The following is a 17,919-nucleotide window of genomic DNA, read 5'->3' as shown; positions in this document are numbered from 1 at the left end:
ACCGATGGCTTTTTGTCACGGCTATTGCTACAGAGGAGCTCCCTGTGCGGGAGCAGTCTACCTCTGAGTATCAGTTTGCTGGGGAGCAATCGTAGAGGGAGCAATCGCTTCCAGGCTTTCTTCCTTGAAGCGTCTGGCGGGACACTGTGGGAAGCCAGATGCTGGCTTAGATAAGTCCTGGGGTCGGATCCAGCAAGCAGTTTTTACGATCCTCCTGCGCTTAGCAAGCTGCTTTCAAGGGCGCTTGTTTGCATAACCGACTCTCGCAGCGCAACGCTTTGGCACAACCCGATCCTATGCCCCTAGAACCGAGCCTTGCATAGGATGGCGTTTGCGAGGCCTGTTCCTGGAGGTTTCAGGGTCTCGCGGCTGCAAGACCTGGAAGTCGAAATATAATATCCCTTCCGAAGAGACAAAGGGGGGGGGTGACTCCTCGTTTCCTCCTCCTCCTCCTCTCTCTCCCTTTTTAATTGCACAAGAAATGTTCCCAGAGACTTTGCTTTGCAAAAGACCACCCCCCTTTTCTTCTTCCTTTTTTTAAAAAAAGAAAGAAAAGAAACCACGCCTCTTGAGGGGGAAAGTTTATGTGAAATGCTAAAAAAAAAAAGGCAGAGGGAAAAAAGAACCACGCAAAAATAAACACAACAAACAAACGGCTGGAAAGAGTAAGACGGGATGCCGTTTGCAACGCCGCCGGGGGCTCCTGCAACCATTTTTTAAAATTACTTTTTGGAAATTATTTTAATTTTTTTTTAAAATGCACGATGGCGAGAAGGGCCCCCCGACCCCCACCCCCGGCCCACCAACCCCGGAGAATTCCTGCGCATACTTGGAAGGGCGCTTCTTCGTCTCCTTTGCACTGAGATGCGGCGGGGGGCTCTCCCGTTGAATCCGACGGGCCGGCCGGATTCCTGGGCCTGAAAGTTTGGCGTCGCAACCATCACCCTCGGCTTTCCTTCCGCTTCTCCAGCGACCGGGATCTTCTTTCTTCTTCTGGGAAGGAAAAGAACCAGAAGTCCGGATCGCGGGTGGTGGGGAAACGGCGGTTGCACCTCCTCCGGGAGCCTGGATCGAGCAAAAGGAACAAGCGAATCTGCAAGGCTGCCATCTCCCTTCCTCCCCTTTTTTTGCATTGTTGCAAAATCCAGCGCGGGCTGCTGTTGCAGCCGTCCACCCGCCCCGCTTAAAACTGAACTGCAAAACTGTGCGAACTTGCCTGGAAGTTTGGCTGCTGCAAGATCTGCCTCTCTCTCTCTCTCTGCCGCTTCCAGCCCCCCCCCAAAGGCCGCCCCCACTTTCTTTGCACGGCGGAAAGGAAGCGCGGATGGGCGCCGGCGCGGTGCCCCGGACGGTTTAGAGAGAGGGGGAGCCAGGAAGGGGGCGATTCCGGGGGTGGCTTTGGAAAGCTGGGCGCGTAAAAACAATGGCGGAGGGGGAGGCCGGGAGGAGAAGCCCCCTTTCCCGGAGCGCCTCGTGCAAGCGCCTCGAGAGGTGGATCGGGCCCGAGGAGCGGGCCGGAGGAGGCGGCGGCATCGGCGGCCCCCGGGGGGAGCGGGAGGCGGCGGCGCGCCCGGGCGCCCAGCCGTGCCAGGGTCAGCCTCCAAGCGCCAGGGCGCAGCAGCAGCAGCCGCCGTCGCCAGCACAGCCCATCGGACGGCGATCGCCCAGCCGAGCTGCGTCTTTCAGCGTCTCCCGCAGCGTCGCCAAGCTCTCGTCTTCCTCGCCTTCTCCCGGGCCGGATCCTGCTCCTCCGACGCCGCTGCCGGGCGGCCGAGCCCTGCGGAGCCTGTCGCCGTCGGTGCGCCAACTTTCGCGGCGCTTCTGCGCGCCCCAGAGCGAGCCGGGCGCGGGGAGAGGAGGCTCCTCCACCTGCGCCGGGGCCAGGGAAGACCAGGCGGCTCGGCCCGCCGATGAGACGCCGGCAGCCGCCGCCGCCGCCGAGCAGCCTCCTCCGCCGCCGCCTCCTCGGGGGAAAGGACTGAGCGAGCCCCCCAAAGGCGGAGACGCGGCGCTCGACTGGCCCAGCGTGACCGAGATGCGCAAACTTTTCGGAGACGGCTTTCGACGGCAGCAGCAGGGAGGCCCCCGAGGCGACGCAGCCGAGGAAGGCGCGGCACAGCGCGCCCCCCAAGACCAAGCCGGGGAGCTGGGGCACCTGCCGGGCAGCATGGACGGCGCCCCCCGCCTCCTGCCCGATGGGGCGGCGCCCGGGCGCAGGGAGGAAGAAAGGCCGCGCGTGGCGGAGCAGCGCCGGGAGGCCCCTCCGACGCCTCCCCCGCGCAGCTGCATCCCCTTTCGGACCCACCGCCTGCCCGCCGGGGGCGCCCCCCGGACCGAGGCGGAGAAGTTGCCGCAGCCGCCGCCACTTCGGGAGAGTTTACATTCCTGGCATAGTTGGACGCTGCTGCCAGCTGCCTCCTCGTCCTCTTCTTCCTCCTCCTCCTCCTCTCCAGCCGTCCTTCTCCTGGGCGAAGGTGGAAGCAGCAGCTTCAGGCCAGGGGAGATTTCCAGCAGCGAGGAGGAGCTGATGGCCAGGCCCAAGGGGGCCCCTCAGCCGGCTGCCTGCTCCCCCCCTGGCGGCAACGGCTGGCACGGATCTCCCCACGAGAGGTCCTCGGGGAGTGAGGAGGAGAACCGCCTGGCCGCCCCCAGGAAGCGCTCCCTCCGGAAGAAAAAGAAGGACCCCTTGCCCCAAGAACAGGCCTTGGGCAGCGATGGGCTGGTGGCGGGGATGGAGTGGTACCTCAAGGCCCAGGAGGACCTTGCGCAGACTCTCTCCCTGCCCTCTGACGAAAGGACTAGGCCGTCTCCCAAGGTCAAGGCCTCAGCCACCGCCAGCTTGCTGGGCGAGGCCAAAGCTGCAGGCGAGGGCCCCATCTTGGGTCGAGGCCCGCTGGAAGGCGGCGGCAGCAGCAGCAGCAGCAGCTCTTTGCTTGGCACCCACGGGCCCCTATCTTCGGCGCCCACTCTCCCGCTCGTCTCTCGAGTCTCCAAAGTGAACATCCTCCCTTTCTCCCCAAGCCCCTGTGGGTCGCGAAGCAGCAGCCGGTATTCCAGCACCGAGACGCTGAAAGAGGAGGACCAGTTTGGGGCCTCCTGGCCTGGCCAAGGCAGGGGCTCGCAAGGGGGTCCGGGTCTGTTCCGCTCTCCAAGCTTCAACCAAAGCGACAGCCTGGCTCGGCTGCAGGCTCAGGTGCGCGCCCGCCCCAAGTTCCCCTTGGGGATCGTTCGAGCCAAGCAGGACTTCCCTCCGTACGAGAACCTGCGCGGCGTCGGCCTGGAGGCAGCGGAGAAGTCCAGGAACAGGAAGTCCATGTCAAACCCGGATATCGCGACTGAGACGCTGGCGCTGCTCGGCTTCCTCAAGTCGGACCTTTCGGATCTGAAGGCCAGCAGGAAGGACGGCAGGGCCAGCCAACTTGAGGAGGAGGAGGAAGACGCCTTTGGTGGCGGCAGGTGCAGAGGTTACCAGTATGGCCTGGCCGGACAGCAGCTGGTAGGTAGAACCCAAAGTGAGGCTCAGCCGCCAAACCGCTGGGCACCGGGCGGCAGCCGGCCGACTCTGAAAGACCTCACGGCCACCCTGAGGCGGGCCAAGTCTTTCACCTATTCGGACAAACCTGTTCCCCGCAGGCTCTTCCACCAGAGCACGATGAAGCAGAGCTCCTCCGAGCTCCTCCTCACCAACGCCGGTGACCAAGATGCTGTTTGTGGCCGTGGAATTGGCCGAGGCGGTGAGGACGGCGAGTTGCCGGTCGTCATCCAAGACCAGTACATCCAAGAAGCCAGGCAGGTCTTCGAGAAGATAAGCAAGATCGGCTCCCAGCACGATTACAACTTCGGTCTGGACCAAAAGGACGTCGGAAGCGCAGAAGGCGAAGGAGAGGATTTGGAAACGTGGAAGGAGGGAGCTGTGGAAGAACGCCGCGGGCAGGGTTTGCGGAAGGTGGACTCCGAAGGGAACCTGTCCGGCGGGAAGTCTTTGGAGGAACTCTCGGGTCCTGAATCCAGCATGACGGACGAAGGCATCGTAACCGAGCCCGAGACAGGCCCTGCCTACAGTTACCTTAACCCGTCGGTTGCGGCCTGGAAGCACCAAAGAGGAAGCGAAGGCAGCCTGTCCGCGGTGAGCTTTCCAAACCACACAGCCAAAGCGAACAGCGAGAAGTTGGGCGCCGCCGAAGAGGCCCTTCCCAACGCCAAGACAGCGCTGGAGGCGCCTTCTACGCCCAGTGCTCTCCGCCGGCGTAGGAAGTTCCCTTCGGTGGGGAATGGCACCTCCGAGTCCAGCAGCGGGAGCAACGGTGAGTCCAACGGTGAGGCCTACCGGTCTTTAAGTGACCCCATGCCGCACAGGAGGTCCTCCCTCACGGACGACGCAAATAACTTCTCCGTGGACAGTAACCTCCTGGGGTCGCTGAGCTCCAAGTCGGGGATGCCGGAGGCCTCTGCCGTCGCTCTCTCCGAGTGCGCCGCCAGCGCTGCCAGCGACCTGTCGGTCTGCAGCGAAGGCGTCAAAGACTACAGCACCGTGATCCAGAACATCGTCAGCCAGCCTGGCGCCCTGGACAAAGTGATCGACGAGAAGGGCAACGGGAAAACCATCAAGAAGAAGTCGTTCAGCGACCCCAGCCGCCGCGGAGAGCTGTCCGGCGCCGGCTTCGACGGCCCCGGGGAGCCCATCAGCGAGATGGACCAGAGCATCCCTCCGTCCAGCAGCGAGCCCATCCTGTCGGACCAGGTGAGGGAGGCCGATGGGGGGAAACTGTACTCCCAGTCCGAGCACATCCTGCCGGCGGCTCCAGAGGGTGACATGGCCGAGGTCGCTCTGAGCTATGGCTTCGACCCGAAGCTGGCCGAGGTGTTGTCGCCCAGGATCGTTCGCCGAAGCTCGAAGAAGCGCAGCAACAGGGCCAGCTCACAGGAGGGCCATGCCGAAGAGCCCGATCTGCCCTCCGCCGTCGCCCCTTCCGCTCTGGGGAGAGCCAGGCCGCCCTCCAAGCACACCCGCCACGCCAGCGAGCCTGCCACCTTCATCCCCATTGCGGGCGCCAACACCCCCCCTCCGTTGAGCCAGAATGTCCACGGGGCCACGCCGGACCTCCCTCGCCTGCTCCCGAAGCCCTACCCAGTCCTCCAAACACCTTCGTTGGAAGATGTCACTAAACACTACATCTTGGCCCTTGGTGAGCCGCCCTCTGCCGGCTCGGTGGATACGCCCAGATCTTCGCCCGCCACGCCGACCACGTCTGAGCCCAAACTGCCCAGGTGCCCGAAGCATCATGAGGAGCCGGTCGCCGGCCTGGCCAGGAGCAAGCCGCAAGTGGTGAGTTGTAAGATATTTTAATTTGGTAGGGGCTAAGAGCTTTTGTCTTTGGTTTGGAGGGAGGATTGCACCTTTGCAGATGGAGTTGCAAGATCTGGGCTTGAGTGGCATGGGGTTGGGAGTCCCCACCTGCTTTCGAGCGTGGCTGAACTTTGGTGCACCTATAAATGCAGCCTGCCATGCTGGAAACTGACTTCCCGATGGAGATGATTGGCACCATGGAATTGGTTGTCAGTGGAACGTTTTGGGAAAGGATCCCAGCCTCCTTGCAAAAGTTGCATGGAGGTGGTTGGTTCTGGAGAGGAAACTGTTGTGTGGATATACCATGTGCATCTGCGATCTGGCGGGTCTGTGCTGCTGTCCAGATGTTACTTCATTTTTCATTTCGCTTTTAATTTGTACTCACGCCCCTTGTAATGATCTGATCCTGTACAAAAAGTCGTAATGAAACATAACTTTAGAATGAAAGGCTTAACATCAAGTGGCGTTCAACCATCTGTTTGAATGTAACAGCACACAATAAAATTCACAAAACGCCAGCAAATAATAACAGAAATCCACTCTTAAACATTGCAATGATTACCAAACTATGATAAGTAAAAAAATAATGCCAAGTCGCAGTGCATAAAATGCCACGGTACGTAAAAAGCTGTGTAAAATAAGGTTACCAGATTTTTTTTCAATGATTTTTTTCAACTTCCTACTAAATAGATGGATTTTGTCATGGGACTGATTTGTAAATCTGGGGAATGTCCCTGGGAAACGGGGACATCTGGTAACCATAGTGTAAAAGGATCAAATTGAGAAACAGAGATTTATAAAATCAGTCCTAGCACTCATGCACAAGTGGAGCCGAGATGGCTGCACCAATATCAGTGTTTTATGGTGTAAGGCTGCAGCCCACTGTCTCCCCCAAAATTCCTGGTTGCGGAGTAAGCAATTTATTCCTCCGTGTTCGGTTGACATGCTTAGGGCTTGTGGTGGCGAAGATCTTGAGAGGTTTGATGTCGGGATAAGAGGTTCCTAGAGGAAGCACAGTCCCAGCTCTGTCCAAAGAGCTTAGCTCTCCTTCCGGGAAACCCAGTTCCCATTGAAGATTTTGGAACTGTGCAAGGACAGCCTTGCGATATTTGCCGACTTGTGGTGTCTGTGTGCCCAGGACACTTTTCTCCAGTTTTCACATGTCCTCATAGGTCCAGAGAACCGTTCTCTTCCTTGCCTTATATCATTCCTGCCTTTGTGGAAGAGGCATTGCTCTGTGGTACATCATCTGCCTTGCATGCAGGAGGTTGCAGGTTCAATTTCCCAGGGAAGAACTGGGAATCAGTGTTAGAAATTCAGATACAGTGGTAGCTTGGGTTACAGACGCTTCAGGTTACAGACACTTCAGGTTACAGACTCCGCTAACCCAGAAATAGTACCTCGGGTTAAGAACTTTGCTTCAGGATGAGAACAGAAATCGTGCTCCGGCAGCGCAGTGGCAGCAGGGGGCCCCATAAGCTAAAGTGGTGCTTCAGGTTAAGAACAGTTTCAGGTTAAGAATGAATCTCCAGAACAAATTAAGTTCTTAACCCGAGGTCTGCGCATGTGCGGGTCGTGATTTGGCGCTTTTGCGCATGCGCGAAGCGTGATTTAGCATTTCTGCGTATGCACAAGCGCCGAAACCCAGAAGTAACCCATTCCAGTGCTTCCAGCTTTGGCGCGGTGTGCAACCCAAAATCGCACAACCTGACATGTCTGTAACCTGAGTTGTGACTGTACAGTGGTACCTCGCAAGACGAAATTAATTCGTTCCGTGAGTTTTTTCTTCTTGCGAGTTTTTTGTCTTGCGAAGCACGGTTTCCCATAGGAATGCATTGAAAATCAATTAATGCGTTCCTATGGAAACCGCTTGCCGGGCTGGCGGTGCGGAGAAGGGCTTTTCTCCCCACCGCAAGCCTTCAGGACAGGTCCGGGAACAGAGGGGAAGGCGTGCTGCGCTTCTCCTCTGTTCCCGGAGCTTGCGGGGCTTGCGGTGAGGAGAAGGGCTTTCCTCCCCACCGCCAACATTCAGAACAGCATTCTGAATGTTGGCGGTGGGAAGGAAAACCCTCCTCCCACCGCAAGTCTTCAGGACAGGTCCGGGAACAGAGGGGAAGGCGTGTTGGTGGTCCACCGCCAGCCTTCAGGACAGCCATCCGAAGGCTGGCGCGGGGAGGAGGTCTCTCCACCCCACCGCCAGCCTTCGGAGGAGGTCCGAGGACAGTGGGGAAGACGCGCTGCGCTTCCCCGCTGTCCCGGAGATTTCCCTATGGGCTTTCGTCTTGCGAAGGAAGCCCATAGGGAAATTCGTCTGGCGAAGCACCTCGAAAAACGGAAAACTCTTTCTTCTTGCGAGTTTTCCGTCTTGCGAGGCATTCGTCTTGCGAGGTACCACTGTATATAAGTGAATCGCCACATGGTGCCTTAAACCTAGGCTAAGGTCACCACAATGTTCTGGCGACGTTTCCCCCCCTGCAGTGGGATGTTGTTGTTTTTGTTGTTAATTTCATTTCCATACCACTTTATATTTTAAAGGAAAAACATCAGAAGTGGTTTGCAACACGTCAGAATAGCAACTAAAACAATCCAGGATAAAACAAATGCAAATTTCTTGGGAAATATTTCAGATCCTTCTCTTAGTGATGTTGGGCTTGCCCCATGTTTATTTACTGACTTAATTTATAGAGCTGCCCCCAACAGAAGGACTCTATGGAGCCAGGATTGTGTAGTGGTTAGAGTGTTGGACTAGGACCTGGGAGGTCCGGGTTCGAATCCTCAATCAAGTCATGAAGCTCACTGGGTGACCTTGGAGTCAGCCTCAGCCTCCTAACCTACATTGCAGGGTCGTCGTAGGGATTAACTGAGGGGTGGGGGTGAACCATGTACTCCTTGTAGGAAAAGGTGAGATATACAGTGGTACCTCGGGTTACATACGCTTCAGGTTACAGACTCCGCTAACCCAGAAATATTACCTCAGGTTAAGAACTTTGCTTCAGGATGAGAACAGAAATCATGCTCCGGCGGGGCAGCAGCAGCAGGAGGCCCCATTAGCTAAAGTGGTGCTTCAGGTTAAGAACAGTTTCAGGTTAAGAACGGACCTCCAGAACGAATTAAGTACTTAACCTGAGGTACCACTGTAAAGGCAGTATGTAAGCTCCTCTACTGACCTGCTTAAGAAAGTTGGGGGGACCAGCCAGGTGGAGATATCAGTCGGCCAACCTTGTGCCCAGAGATCTCCATGTGGTTGCAAGTGGACCCATGCCAGTCGCCAAATGCTCCTGCCACCTGGATTTTGAACACCGGCCTGAAACCCTGGAGAGGCGCTGCTGGCCAGTGCAGACAAAACTGATTTAGATGGACAAAGCATCTTATTCAGTAAGGTCCACAAATGACAACATTTTGGAGGTCCCGAGTCAAAAGGTGGTTAGGTTGGTTTCAACTAGGGCCAGGGCCTTTTCAGCACTGGCCCCGACTTGGTGGAACGCTCTGTCACAAGAGACCAGGGCCCTGCAGGACTTGACATCTTTCTGAAAGGCCTGCAAGACGGAGCTGTTCCGCCTGGCCTTTGGTTTGGACTCAGTCTGACCCTTATGCTTCCCTCCCCTTATGGTTTTGACCTATGGGCTACTTTTAAAATGAGGCTGCATTTTAAATTGCATTTTAACCTGTATTTTAAATTGGGTCCGTCCGTCCGTCCGTCCCCCCACCATTATGTTTTTACTGTAATTATTATTATTACAAGACAGCATTCTATGTGCCTGTAGCTGAATCTGGGTAGGGAAACGGTGTGATTTGAACGCTCTTCTGCACAAAAGAACAAAAGGTTGCAGGTTCGATACCCGTGTGGGGCAGCTAGCTGCATATTCTGGATGATGCTCAAGAGTCCCTTCCAGCCCTGCAGTTCTTTGATTTTGGGATCTCCTTGCGCTTAGAGTTGCAGGCTGGCTTTTTCCTCCGACGGCCTGGTTTTGGATGCGTGAAACTTCTCCCGCAATTGCGGGGGGGAAACGCATTCATTCAGCCACTGAGTTCCTCCCAGCTCCAGCCCAGTCGCAGGACGGTTCTGCCAGCTTGGCTGTTCTCTCTGCGAGTCGGCCAGGCAGGCCCGGGAGTTTGCTTGCGCCCAAAGAGAGGGGCGCCACGTGGTGCTGGACTCGGTGCTGTCATGTGTGAACGCTGCCAGCAATAGTTCCCTGGACTGCTATATAAGGTCTCCGCAAAGTGTTAATCCGTTGGCTGGCTGTAGCCGATTTTGTGCCTAGAACATTGGATGAAAAAAAAAGGGAGAGTTTTCAACTCCTCTGTAGGGGGTTTAGACGGCCTTCTCTCTGTTTCATTTGATTACTTTTATTTTTTGCATTTGCTGTTGTTTCTGATGTTCTGCCCATTGTCATGCAAAAGCGAACAGAGGTTTTTTATTATTATTATTATTATATATTAAAAAAAAGGGGGAAAAAACCTCTTTAATATCTCGACATTCCTGCATATGGGTATCTTTTTGTGGGAAGGAATGCAATGCTTCTCGGGTTCATATTTTGTTTTTGTGCAACAGAGAGGAACGGTTTCTTTTTCGAAAGCAGGCTTGCGACAATGCAGAGGAATGTGAAAATAAACGGGGATTTAAGATAAAGTTCACACGTATTGAACGTAAGGTTTCCATATATGCATATACGTACATATAGCTCCGCTGGTAGAGCATGAGATGCTTAATCCCAGGGTTGCGGGTTCGAATCCCATGCTGGGCAAAAGATTCCTGCATTGCAAGGGCTTGAATCAGATGACCCTTCTAGTTCCTTCCAGCTCTATGATTCTAAGGAAGGACTTCTCGCAGAGTTCATCTGTAGAATTTACATGTTTTATGCCCTGTGTAGTTGTAATTTTGCAAGTTTGCAATCAGCTTGGATAACCTAGATTTCTTTGTGACTGCATGTAGGAAGTCACAGGGGTCACCCATCAGAGACCTCCCTCCATCTCTCTTCCGAAAGTCTTTTGCCCCAGAGAGGAGGGCAACTAGTGTTTCACCCCTAAAGTTTTATATTTGCCTGCAGAGGTATAAAAAAGATTGTAAAAAAATGGACCTGATGTTGCATCCTCCCTGGGGATGGATTCAGGTTTCGGACAAGGGCGAAATTAGATGTATCTCACATTGAAAGGCAAACCTGCCCAGTCCACGCTTTGCGAAACAGTAGGTAAACCAGCAGTGGGACGCGGGTGGCGCTGTGGGTTAAACCACAGAGCCTAGGACTTGCCAATCAGAAGGTTGGCAGTTCGATTCCCCGTGACGGGGTGAGCTCCCGTTGCTCGGTCCCAGCTCCTGCCAACCTAGCAGTTTGAAAGCACGTCAAAGTGCAAGTAGATAGATAAGTACTGCTCCAGCGGGAAGGTAAACGGCATTTCCGTGCGCTGCTCTGGTTCGCCAGAAGCAGCTTAGTCATGCTGGCCACATGACCCGGAAGCTGTACGCCGGCTCCCTCGGCCAGTAAAGCAAGATGAGCGCCGCAACCCCAGAGTCGGCCACGACTGGACCTAATGGTGAGGGGTCCCTTTACCTTTAGGTGAACCAAAGCACAAACATATTTCAAAACGCACATTTCTCCACGTTTTGCAATGTATTTTGCCAGCCAAGCAAAAAAATGCATTTGCTTGGAGGGTGTGTGAATAAAAATTTGCATGCTGGTAAAAAGAGCATGCAGAAAGTGCATTCTTTTTGGGGGGGGATTTGCTTTGCATATGCAGCTCAGTTGGTTAGAGATCATGGCGCTGATAACGCCAAGGTTGCAGGTTCGAAGCCCGTAAGGGATAGCTGCATATTCCTGCATTGCAGGGGGTTGGACCAGATAATCGTCAGGGTCCCTTCCAACTCTACATTTCTATGACCCCCCTCCCCCCCCAAAAATGTGTCTGTTAGGATAAAATTGCACTACGATGCTGATGAGTTTTCATGATAACTTTTAGAAGAAACCCCCGCAAAGTGATGTGGAGATGTGCGGACCCTCAAGTTAAGATAGAAAAAAAATGAGAAGGAGGGAAACCGAAATGGACAGATTCACCAGTCCAGGTAAAGGTAAAGGACCCCTGGACGGTTAAGTCCGGTCAAAGGCGTCTCTGGGGTTGTGGCGCTCGTCTCACTTTCAGGACAAGGGAGCCGGTTTTTGTCCACAGACAGCTTTCCGGGTCATGTGCCCCACAGGACTAAACCGCTTCTGGCGCAACGGGACACTGTGACGGAAACCAGAGCGCACGGAAACGCCATTGACCTTCCTGCCGCAGCGGTACCTATTTACCATATTTTTCGCCCCATAGGGCGCACCTAGTTTTTTGGGGGGGGAAATAAAGGGGGGGAAATTATTTTCCCCCCCAGGCGCGGGGCTGGCGCGGGGGAAGCCCGAGCTTTCCCCGACCCCAGAACAGCCTGCTATCCGCAAGCCTAAGGAGCCCGGCAGGACTGCAGCCAGCTCTGCACAACCCTAGGGAGACCGGCGCGACTTCGCGCCGGGCTCCCTAGGGTTGCGCAGAGCTGCGCGAAGCCCGGGAATGCAGGCAGCTCTGCGCAACCCTTGGGACTTCGCGCCGGGCTCCCAAGGGTTGCGCAGAGCTTCCTGAAGCCTGGAGAGCATTCGCCCCATAGGACGCACACACATTTCCCCTTCATTTTTGGAGGGGAAAAAGTGCGTCCTATAAGGCGAAAAATGCGGTATCTACTTGCACTGTTGTGATTTTGAACTGCTAGGTTGGCAGGAGCTGGGACAGAGCAACAGGAGCTCATTCCGTCGTGGGGTTTTGAACCGTTGACCTTCTGATCGGCCAGCCCAAGAGGCTCAGTGGTTTAGACCACAGTGCCACCCACATCCCTAAGGGCTTTAAAGGTAAAGGTAAAGGACCCCTGACAGTTAAGTCCAGTCGCAAACAACTCTGGGGTTGTGGCGCTCATCTTGCTTTACAGGCCGAGGGAGCCAGCGTTTGTCCACAGACAGTTTTCTGGGTCATGTGGCCAGCAGGAGTAAACCGCTTCCGGCGCAACAGGACACCAGAACGCACGGAAATGCCGTTTACTTCCCGCCAGAGCAGTACCTATTTATCTACTTGCACTGGCATGCTTTTGGACTGCTAGGTTGGCAGGTCGGTCTGTTTTTGCTATTTATTTTGCGTTTTTGTTTTTGCGGCTCTTTTTGTTTTTGTGACTGCGTGGAACCCAGTTCGGCTACTGATTGATTGATTGATGGATTGATTGTGTGACTCCAGTACATCCTTTATTGCTTTCATTTTATGGATCAATGGTCTCGTTAGATAGTAAAATCCATGTTAAGTTGCTGTTTTAGGGGTTGTTCTTAAAAGGTCCGTTCTTAACCTGAAACTGTTCTTAACCTGAAGCACCACTTTAGCTAATGGGGCCTCCCGCTGCCGTCGCACGATTTCTGTTCTCATCCTGAAGAAAAGTTCTTAACCCGAGGTACTATTTCTGGGTTAGCGGAGTCTGTAACCTGAAGTGTCTGTGACCCGAGGTACCACTGTAATCCATTTTGCATTACTTTCTATGGGAAAGCTCGCCTTGGTTTTGGAACGATTTGGTTTTGGAACGGACTTCCGGAACGGATTAAGTTTGAGAACCAATGTACTAGGGAAGCTTTTAATGTTTAATAGGTTATTGTATTGTAGTGTTTTATACTACAGCCAGATGGGCGGGGTATAAATAAAAAATGATGATGATGGTGATGATTATACCACTATATATGTATCTGAAATGGGACAATCCTGTGTTTTCTCATGCTTGCCTCTTGCATTCCTTCCTTCCTTGGGGCAGAGAAGTTTGTTTGCATGTGAAACCCCTGTCCGTCCTTCAGCCTGTATCTCTGTGATTTAAAGTGCGCCAGAGGCTGGATGGAGGTGGTGGTTTCTCCTCTTGGCACAGAGAAAGGGAGAAGGAGCCATCTGATCTCCGCAGGGGGCCTGCCGGGGGGGGGGTGATCATTCTCCTTCTTCCACCAAGGGGGTTATTATCCTTTCTAAAAGTCTATTGGCATTTAATTCAGCACAGCTTGACTGCCCCGCTCACTGGGACGTGGAGTTCACTCGCAGTCTCTTAGCTGCACATTGTGATTTTTGTTGTTGTTGCGATGACGTGGAGGCTGAAAAATGGCATTTGGGCACGGTTGGTGGACTGGCCACATTCACGGACCGTACGTTTAAGAGCATGAGACTCTTTAATCTCTTTTTTGTAATTAATTAATTTTTTTTAGTTTTTTTATTCAAAATTAAAACAAGACATGTTATCCAAAAACATATCATCCTTGTCCCCCCCCATTTTTCCTCCCCCCACAAACCCCCCCCGCCCCCACCCCCCGACTTCCCTCAGTTCCAGTCTTTGACTTCTCTGAGACTGCTGTTTTCTGCATGTTACACAGTTGTATAGATCCTCAAACTATTTAGCTGATTATTAAAATAATTATAATAATTATTATTATAATAATTATCAATGAAAGGTTTGTGAATGTTTATTCAAAACCTGCCAAGGAGTCCAGTTCGCTTTCTTGCGTCTTCAGATACAGTGGTACCTCGGGTTAAGTACTTAATTCGTTCTGGAGGTCCGTTCTTAACCTGAAACTGTTCTTAACCTGAAGCACCACTTTAGCTAATGGGGCCGCCGTGCCGCCGGAGCACGATTTCTGTTCTCATCCTGAAGCAAAGTTCTTAACCTGAAGCACTATTTGTGGGTTAGCGGAGTCTGTAACCTGAAGCGTCTGTAACCCGAGGTACCACTGTACTTTGTAAGGGGTTCCCATTCATCGTTAAAGTCACAGTTATCTTTGTCCCGTAGCTTATATGTCAGTTTTGCCAGTTCTGCATTGTTTGTCAATTTTTCTTGCCATAATTCTTTAGTTGGGGGAGACTCTTTAATCTCGGGGTGGTGAGTTTGAGCCCCACACTGGGCGAAAGATTTCTGCATCACGTTCTTCCTTTCACTGTGATACTGCTTTAAACAGACATGCCTTCTTCCCCCCCAAAATTCTGGGAGATGTAGTTTTTTAAGGCAGGTGAGAGTTGTTTGAAGACCCCCGCAGAGGTACCATTCCGCAGAGTTCCCAGGCAAGAGGGATTGATTGTTAAACCGCTCTTGAGATTGCATGTATAAAGCACTCACCCCAAAATATTAGGATGAGTCCTGCCCGTCCCATTAAAAGTTGAACCCCGTTTTAGGAGGCAGCTTAATTACCAAAGGCTTGAGTGAAAAGAAAGGACTTTGCCTGCCATCTTAAGGCTGGCCATGATGGTGCTTGGTGTGTCTCCCTGGGGGGAGCGTTCCACAAGATGGGGAGCCACCACCGAAAAGGCCCTGCTCTTGTGCGGCCGCCCTCTGCCCCTTGGGTAGGGCACACGGAGAAGGGCCTCTGCAGGGGTCCAGGCTGATTCATATGGGGAGAGGCAGTCCTGGAGGTTGTGTTGTTGTTGCTGCTGTTGCTGACATCCGTCTGTTTCGAGAGGCAATGGAGTGTGCCTCCGAGGGTGAGGTCAAATTGCTGTGTTTGCGGCACTGAAGTGATCTCTCCGGGATTAAAGGATAGGCAGTGTGTTTGGCGGTCCCAGGCTGCCCAGATGACAGGACCGACATCTTGGCCTTGCTAGTACAGTGGTACCTTGGTTCTCAAATGCCTTGGTACTCAAACAAATTGGAACCCAAACACTGCAAACCCGGAAGGAAGTGTTCCGGTTTGCGAACTTTTTTCGGAAGCCAAATGTGCTCCGTTTTGAGTGCCACACTTCCGTTTTGAGTGTTACGCTGAGGTCTGTCTATTTTTGCTATTTATTTTGCGTTTTTGTTTCTGCAGCTCTTTTTTGTTTTGTTTTTGTGACTGTGTGGAACCCAGTTCAGCTACTGATTGATTGATTGTGTGACTGCAGTACATTGTTTATTGCTTTCATTTTATGGATCAATGGTCTCGTTAGATAACAACAACAACAACAACAACAACAACAACAACAACAACAACAACAACAACATTTTTTATTTATTTATACCCCGCCCTCCCCAGCCAAGGACGGGCTCAGGGCGGCTAACAACCAATAATAAAAACAAGTTGAATGAATACAACTTAAAAACAAAATTAAAATACAACATTAAAATATTGAAACATTAAAATATTAAAATGTAAAACTCTGTCTTACAGGCCCTGCAGAAAGAATTCAGATCCTGCAGGGCCCTGGTCTCATGAGGCAGAGCGTTCCACCAGGCCGGAGCCAGAGTTGAAAAGGCCCTGGCTCTGGTTGAAGCTAATCTAACATCCTTAGGGCCCGGGACCTCTAGGGTGTTGCTATTTATGGACCTTAAGGTCCTCTGTGGGGCATACCGGGAGAGGCGGTCCCGTAGGTACGAGGGTCCTAGGCCGTGAAGGGCTTTAAATGTCAATACCAGCACCTTGAACCTGACCCTGTACTCCACCAGGAGCCAGTGCAGCTTGAAAAGCACTGGGTGAATATGCTCCCATGGCAGAGACCCCGTGTGGAGCCTCGCTGCAGCATTCTGCACCCGCTGGAGTTTCTGGGACAGCTTCAAGGGCAGCCCCGCGTAGAGCAAATTACAGTAGTCAATCCTGGAGGTAACCGTCGCATGGATCACTGTGGCCAGGTAGTAAAATTCATGTTAAATTGCTGTTTTAGGGGTTGTTTTTAAAAGTCTGGAATGGATGGATCCGTTTTGCATTACTTTCTATGGGAAAGCTCGCCTTGGTTTTGGAACACTTTGGTTTTGGAGCGGACTTCCGGAACGGATTAAGTTTGAGAACCAAGGTACCACTGTGTTGTGGTTATTATTATTAGGCTTTTGTGGAAGTGCCGTATCCCAGGAGGCTGAGCCCAGGTCATAGACCAGAGCGATATGTGCTTGTATTTATAGGCCAGGTTTGCACCCTCAATCTCACAACAGCAACCCTGCGAGGGAGGCTAGGTTGCGAGACAGCAACTGCCCCGAGGCTGCCCAGTGAGCTTCATGGTTGAGCGGGGATTTGTGGAGAGGACTTGCACTCCAACCACTAGACGACACTGCCTTTTGGCATGCATCTGCAGCATATAGACCCATTTCTCTGCCCAGAAACCCTGGCTCAGGTCCTCGTCCCGCAGCTCTGACCACCAAACCACACCGGCTCTCTTCGTCTTTTTGGCACCTTCCTGTTTTTAAAGTCAACATCTTTCCCAGTCTGCATCTGTACTAGAGTTGGCTGTTAGTATCCTAGACTTGCAGAGCTGGAAGGGAACCCTGAGGGTCATCTAGTCCAACCCCCTGCAATGCAGGAATATTTTGTTCAACGTGAGACTCGAACCCACAGCCCTGAGAGCCTCATACCTCTACCTGCTGCGCTATCCCATGTTTATTTTTTTATTTATTTTTAAAAAATGTTTATTAAGATTTTACAAAACATATAACCCAACAAAAACATCAACAACAAACAAAAAATACACACTCAACAAGAAAAAGTAAAGAAAAAAAGAGAAAAAGAAAAGGAAAGAAAAATTCCACTTTTTAAATTTCAAAAGTCCATATCCCTCTTTCCTGACCTCCTCACATCCCCCTTTTTTGTATTCCTCTTTATTCCGTCAAATTCAGCAAATTCTAACCCTTTTTCCAAACTCGTTTATAATTATATATTTCCAGTTATTATGTCTCTAATTTCCCTTATCTTGAACCTTTACACCACCTTATATACTTTGACATAATATTATTCTAGTCATACCCCCTCCTTATTAAAGTTCCTCTTTTCATAACTCTTTTAACCATATCCCAAATACCATGTTGCCTTCACCTCCCACATCACTTTAACACTCAAACATTTTACAATATTTTTGTAGATAATTCTTAAACTTTTTCCAATCCTCTTCCATCAATTCTTCCCCCTGGTCACGGATTCTGCCAGTCATTTCTGCCATCTCCATGTAGTCAATCACTTGCATCTGCCACTCTTCCACGGTGGGTAGATCTTGTGTCTTCCAATACTTGGCGAGAAGTATTCTTGCTGCTGTTGTTGCGTACATAAAAAATGTTCTGTCTTTCTTTGGCACCAATTGGCCAACTATGCCCAAAAGGAAGGCCTCTGGTTTCTTGGGAAAGGTAAATTTAAATACCTTCTTCAGTTCATTATATATCATTTCCCAGTAAGCCTTAACCCTTGGGCATGTCCACCAAAGGTGAAAGAATGTTCCCTCAGCTTCTTTACATTTCCAGCACTTGTTGTCAGGCAGGTGATAAACGCTATCCCATGTTTAAATGATGTTTAGATATACGGTATTTATTCTCTCTCTCTCTCTCTTTTCACAATGAAATATTTCCTGTGCCTCCTTGATAGATTTCAACAGACGGATTTCCTGGATTGCTTTCTGCTTTCCACACGGCTTTTTGTTTTTTAAAAATATTATTAATGACACCGCCGCTGGCTCTTCCTGCGATTGCAATCCCACAACATTATATAGCTCTTTCAAAGCGCTTCAGAAGCTGGGATTAAGCCAGAAGGTCGTCAAGTCCGTGAAACCGCCTCCCCACCCCTTTTATTGTGACAGCAAAAAAATGAAGCTAATGATATTCTAGG

At 52.0% G+C, this 17,919-nt stretch overlaps 1 protein-coding gene across 1 annotated transcript in view; it reads left to right on the top strand.

The window, feature by feature from the left end:
- The first annotated feature begins 797 nt into the window (after positions 1-797).
- ARHGEF17 (Rho guanine nucleotide exchange factor 17) overlaps positions 798-17,919 on the top strand; it is a 191,264-nt gene continuing 174,142 nt past the window's right edge. Inside the window, exon 1 of the mRNA XM_053385410.1 lies at positions 798-5,326. Coding sequence (XP_053241385.1) covers positions 1,424-5,326 — 3,903 coding nt within the window. The 5' untranslated portion in view covers positions 798-1,423. The remainder of the gene's footprint in view (positions 5,327-17,919) is intronic.

Source organism: Podarcis raffonei, chromosome 4 (genome assembly GCF_027172205.1).
Source record: "Podarcis raffonei isolate rPodRaf1 chromosome 4, rPodRaf1.pri, whole genome shotgun sequence".
NCBI lineage: Eukaryota > Metazoa > Chordata > Lepidosauria > Squamata > Lacertidae > Podarcis > Podarcis raffonei.
This window is presented reverse-complemented; position numbering and strand designations above follow the sequence as displayed.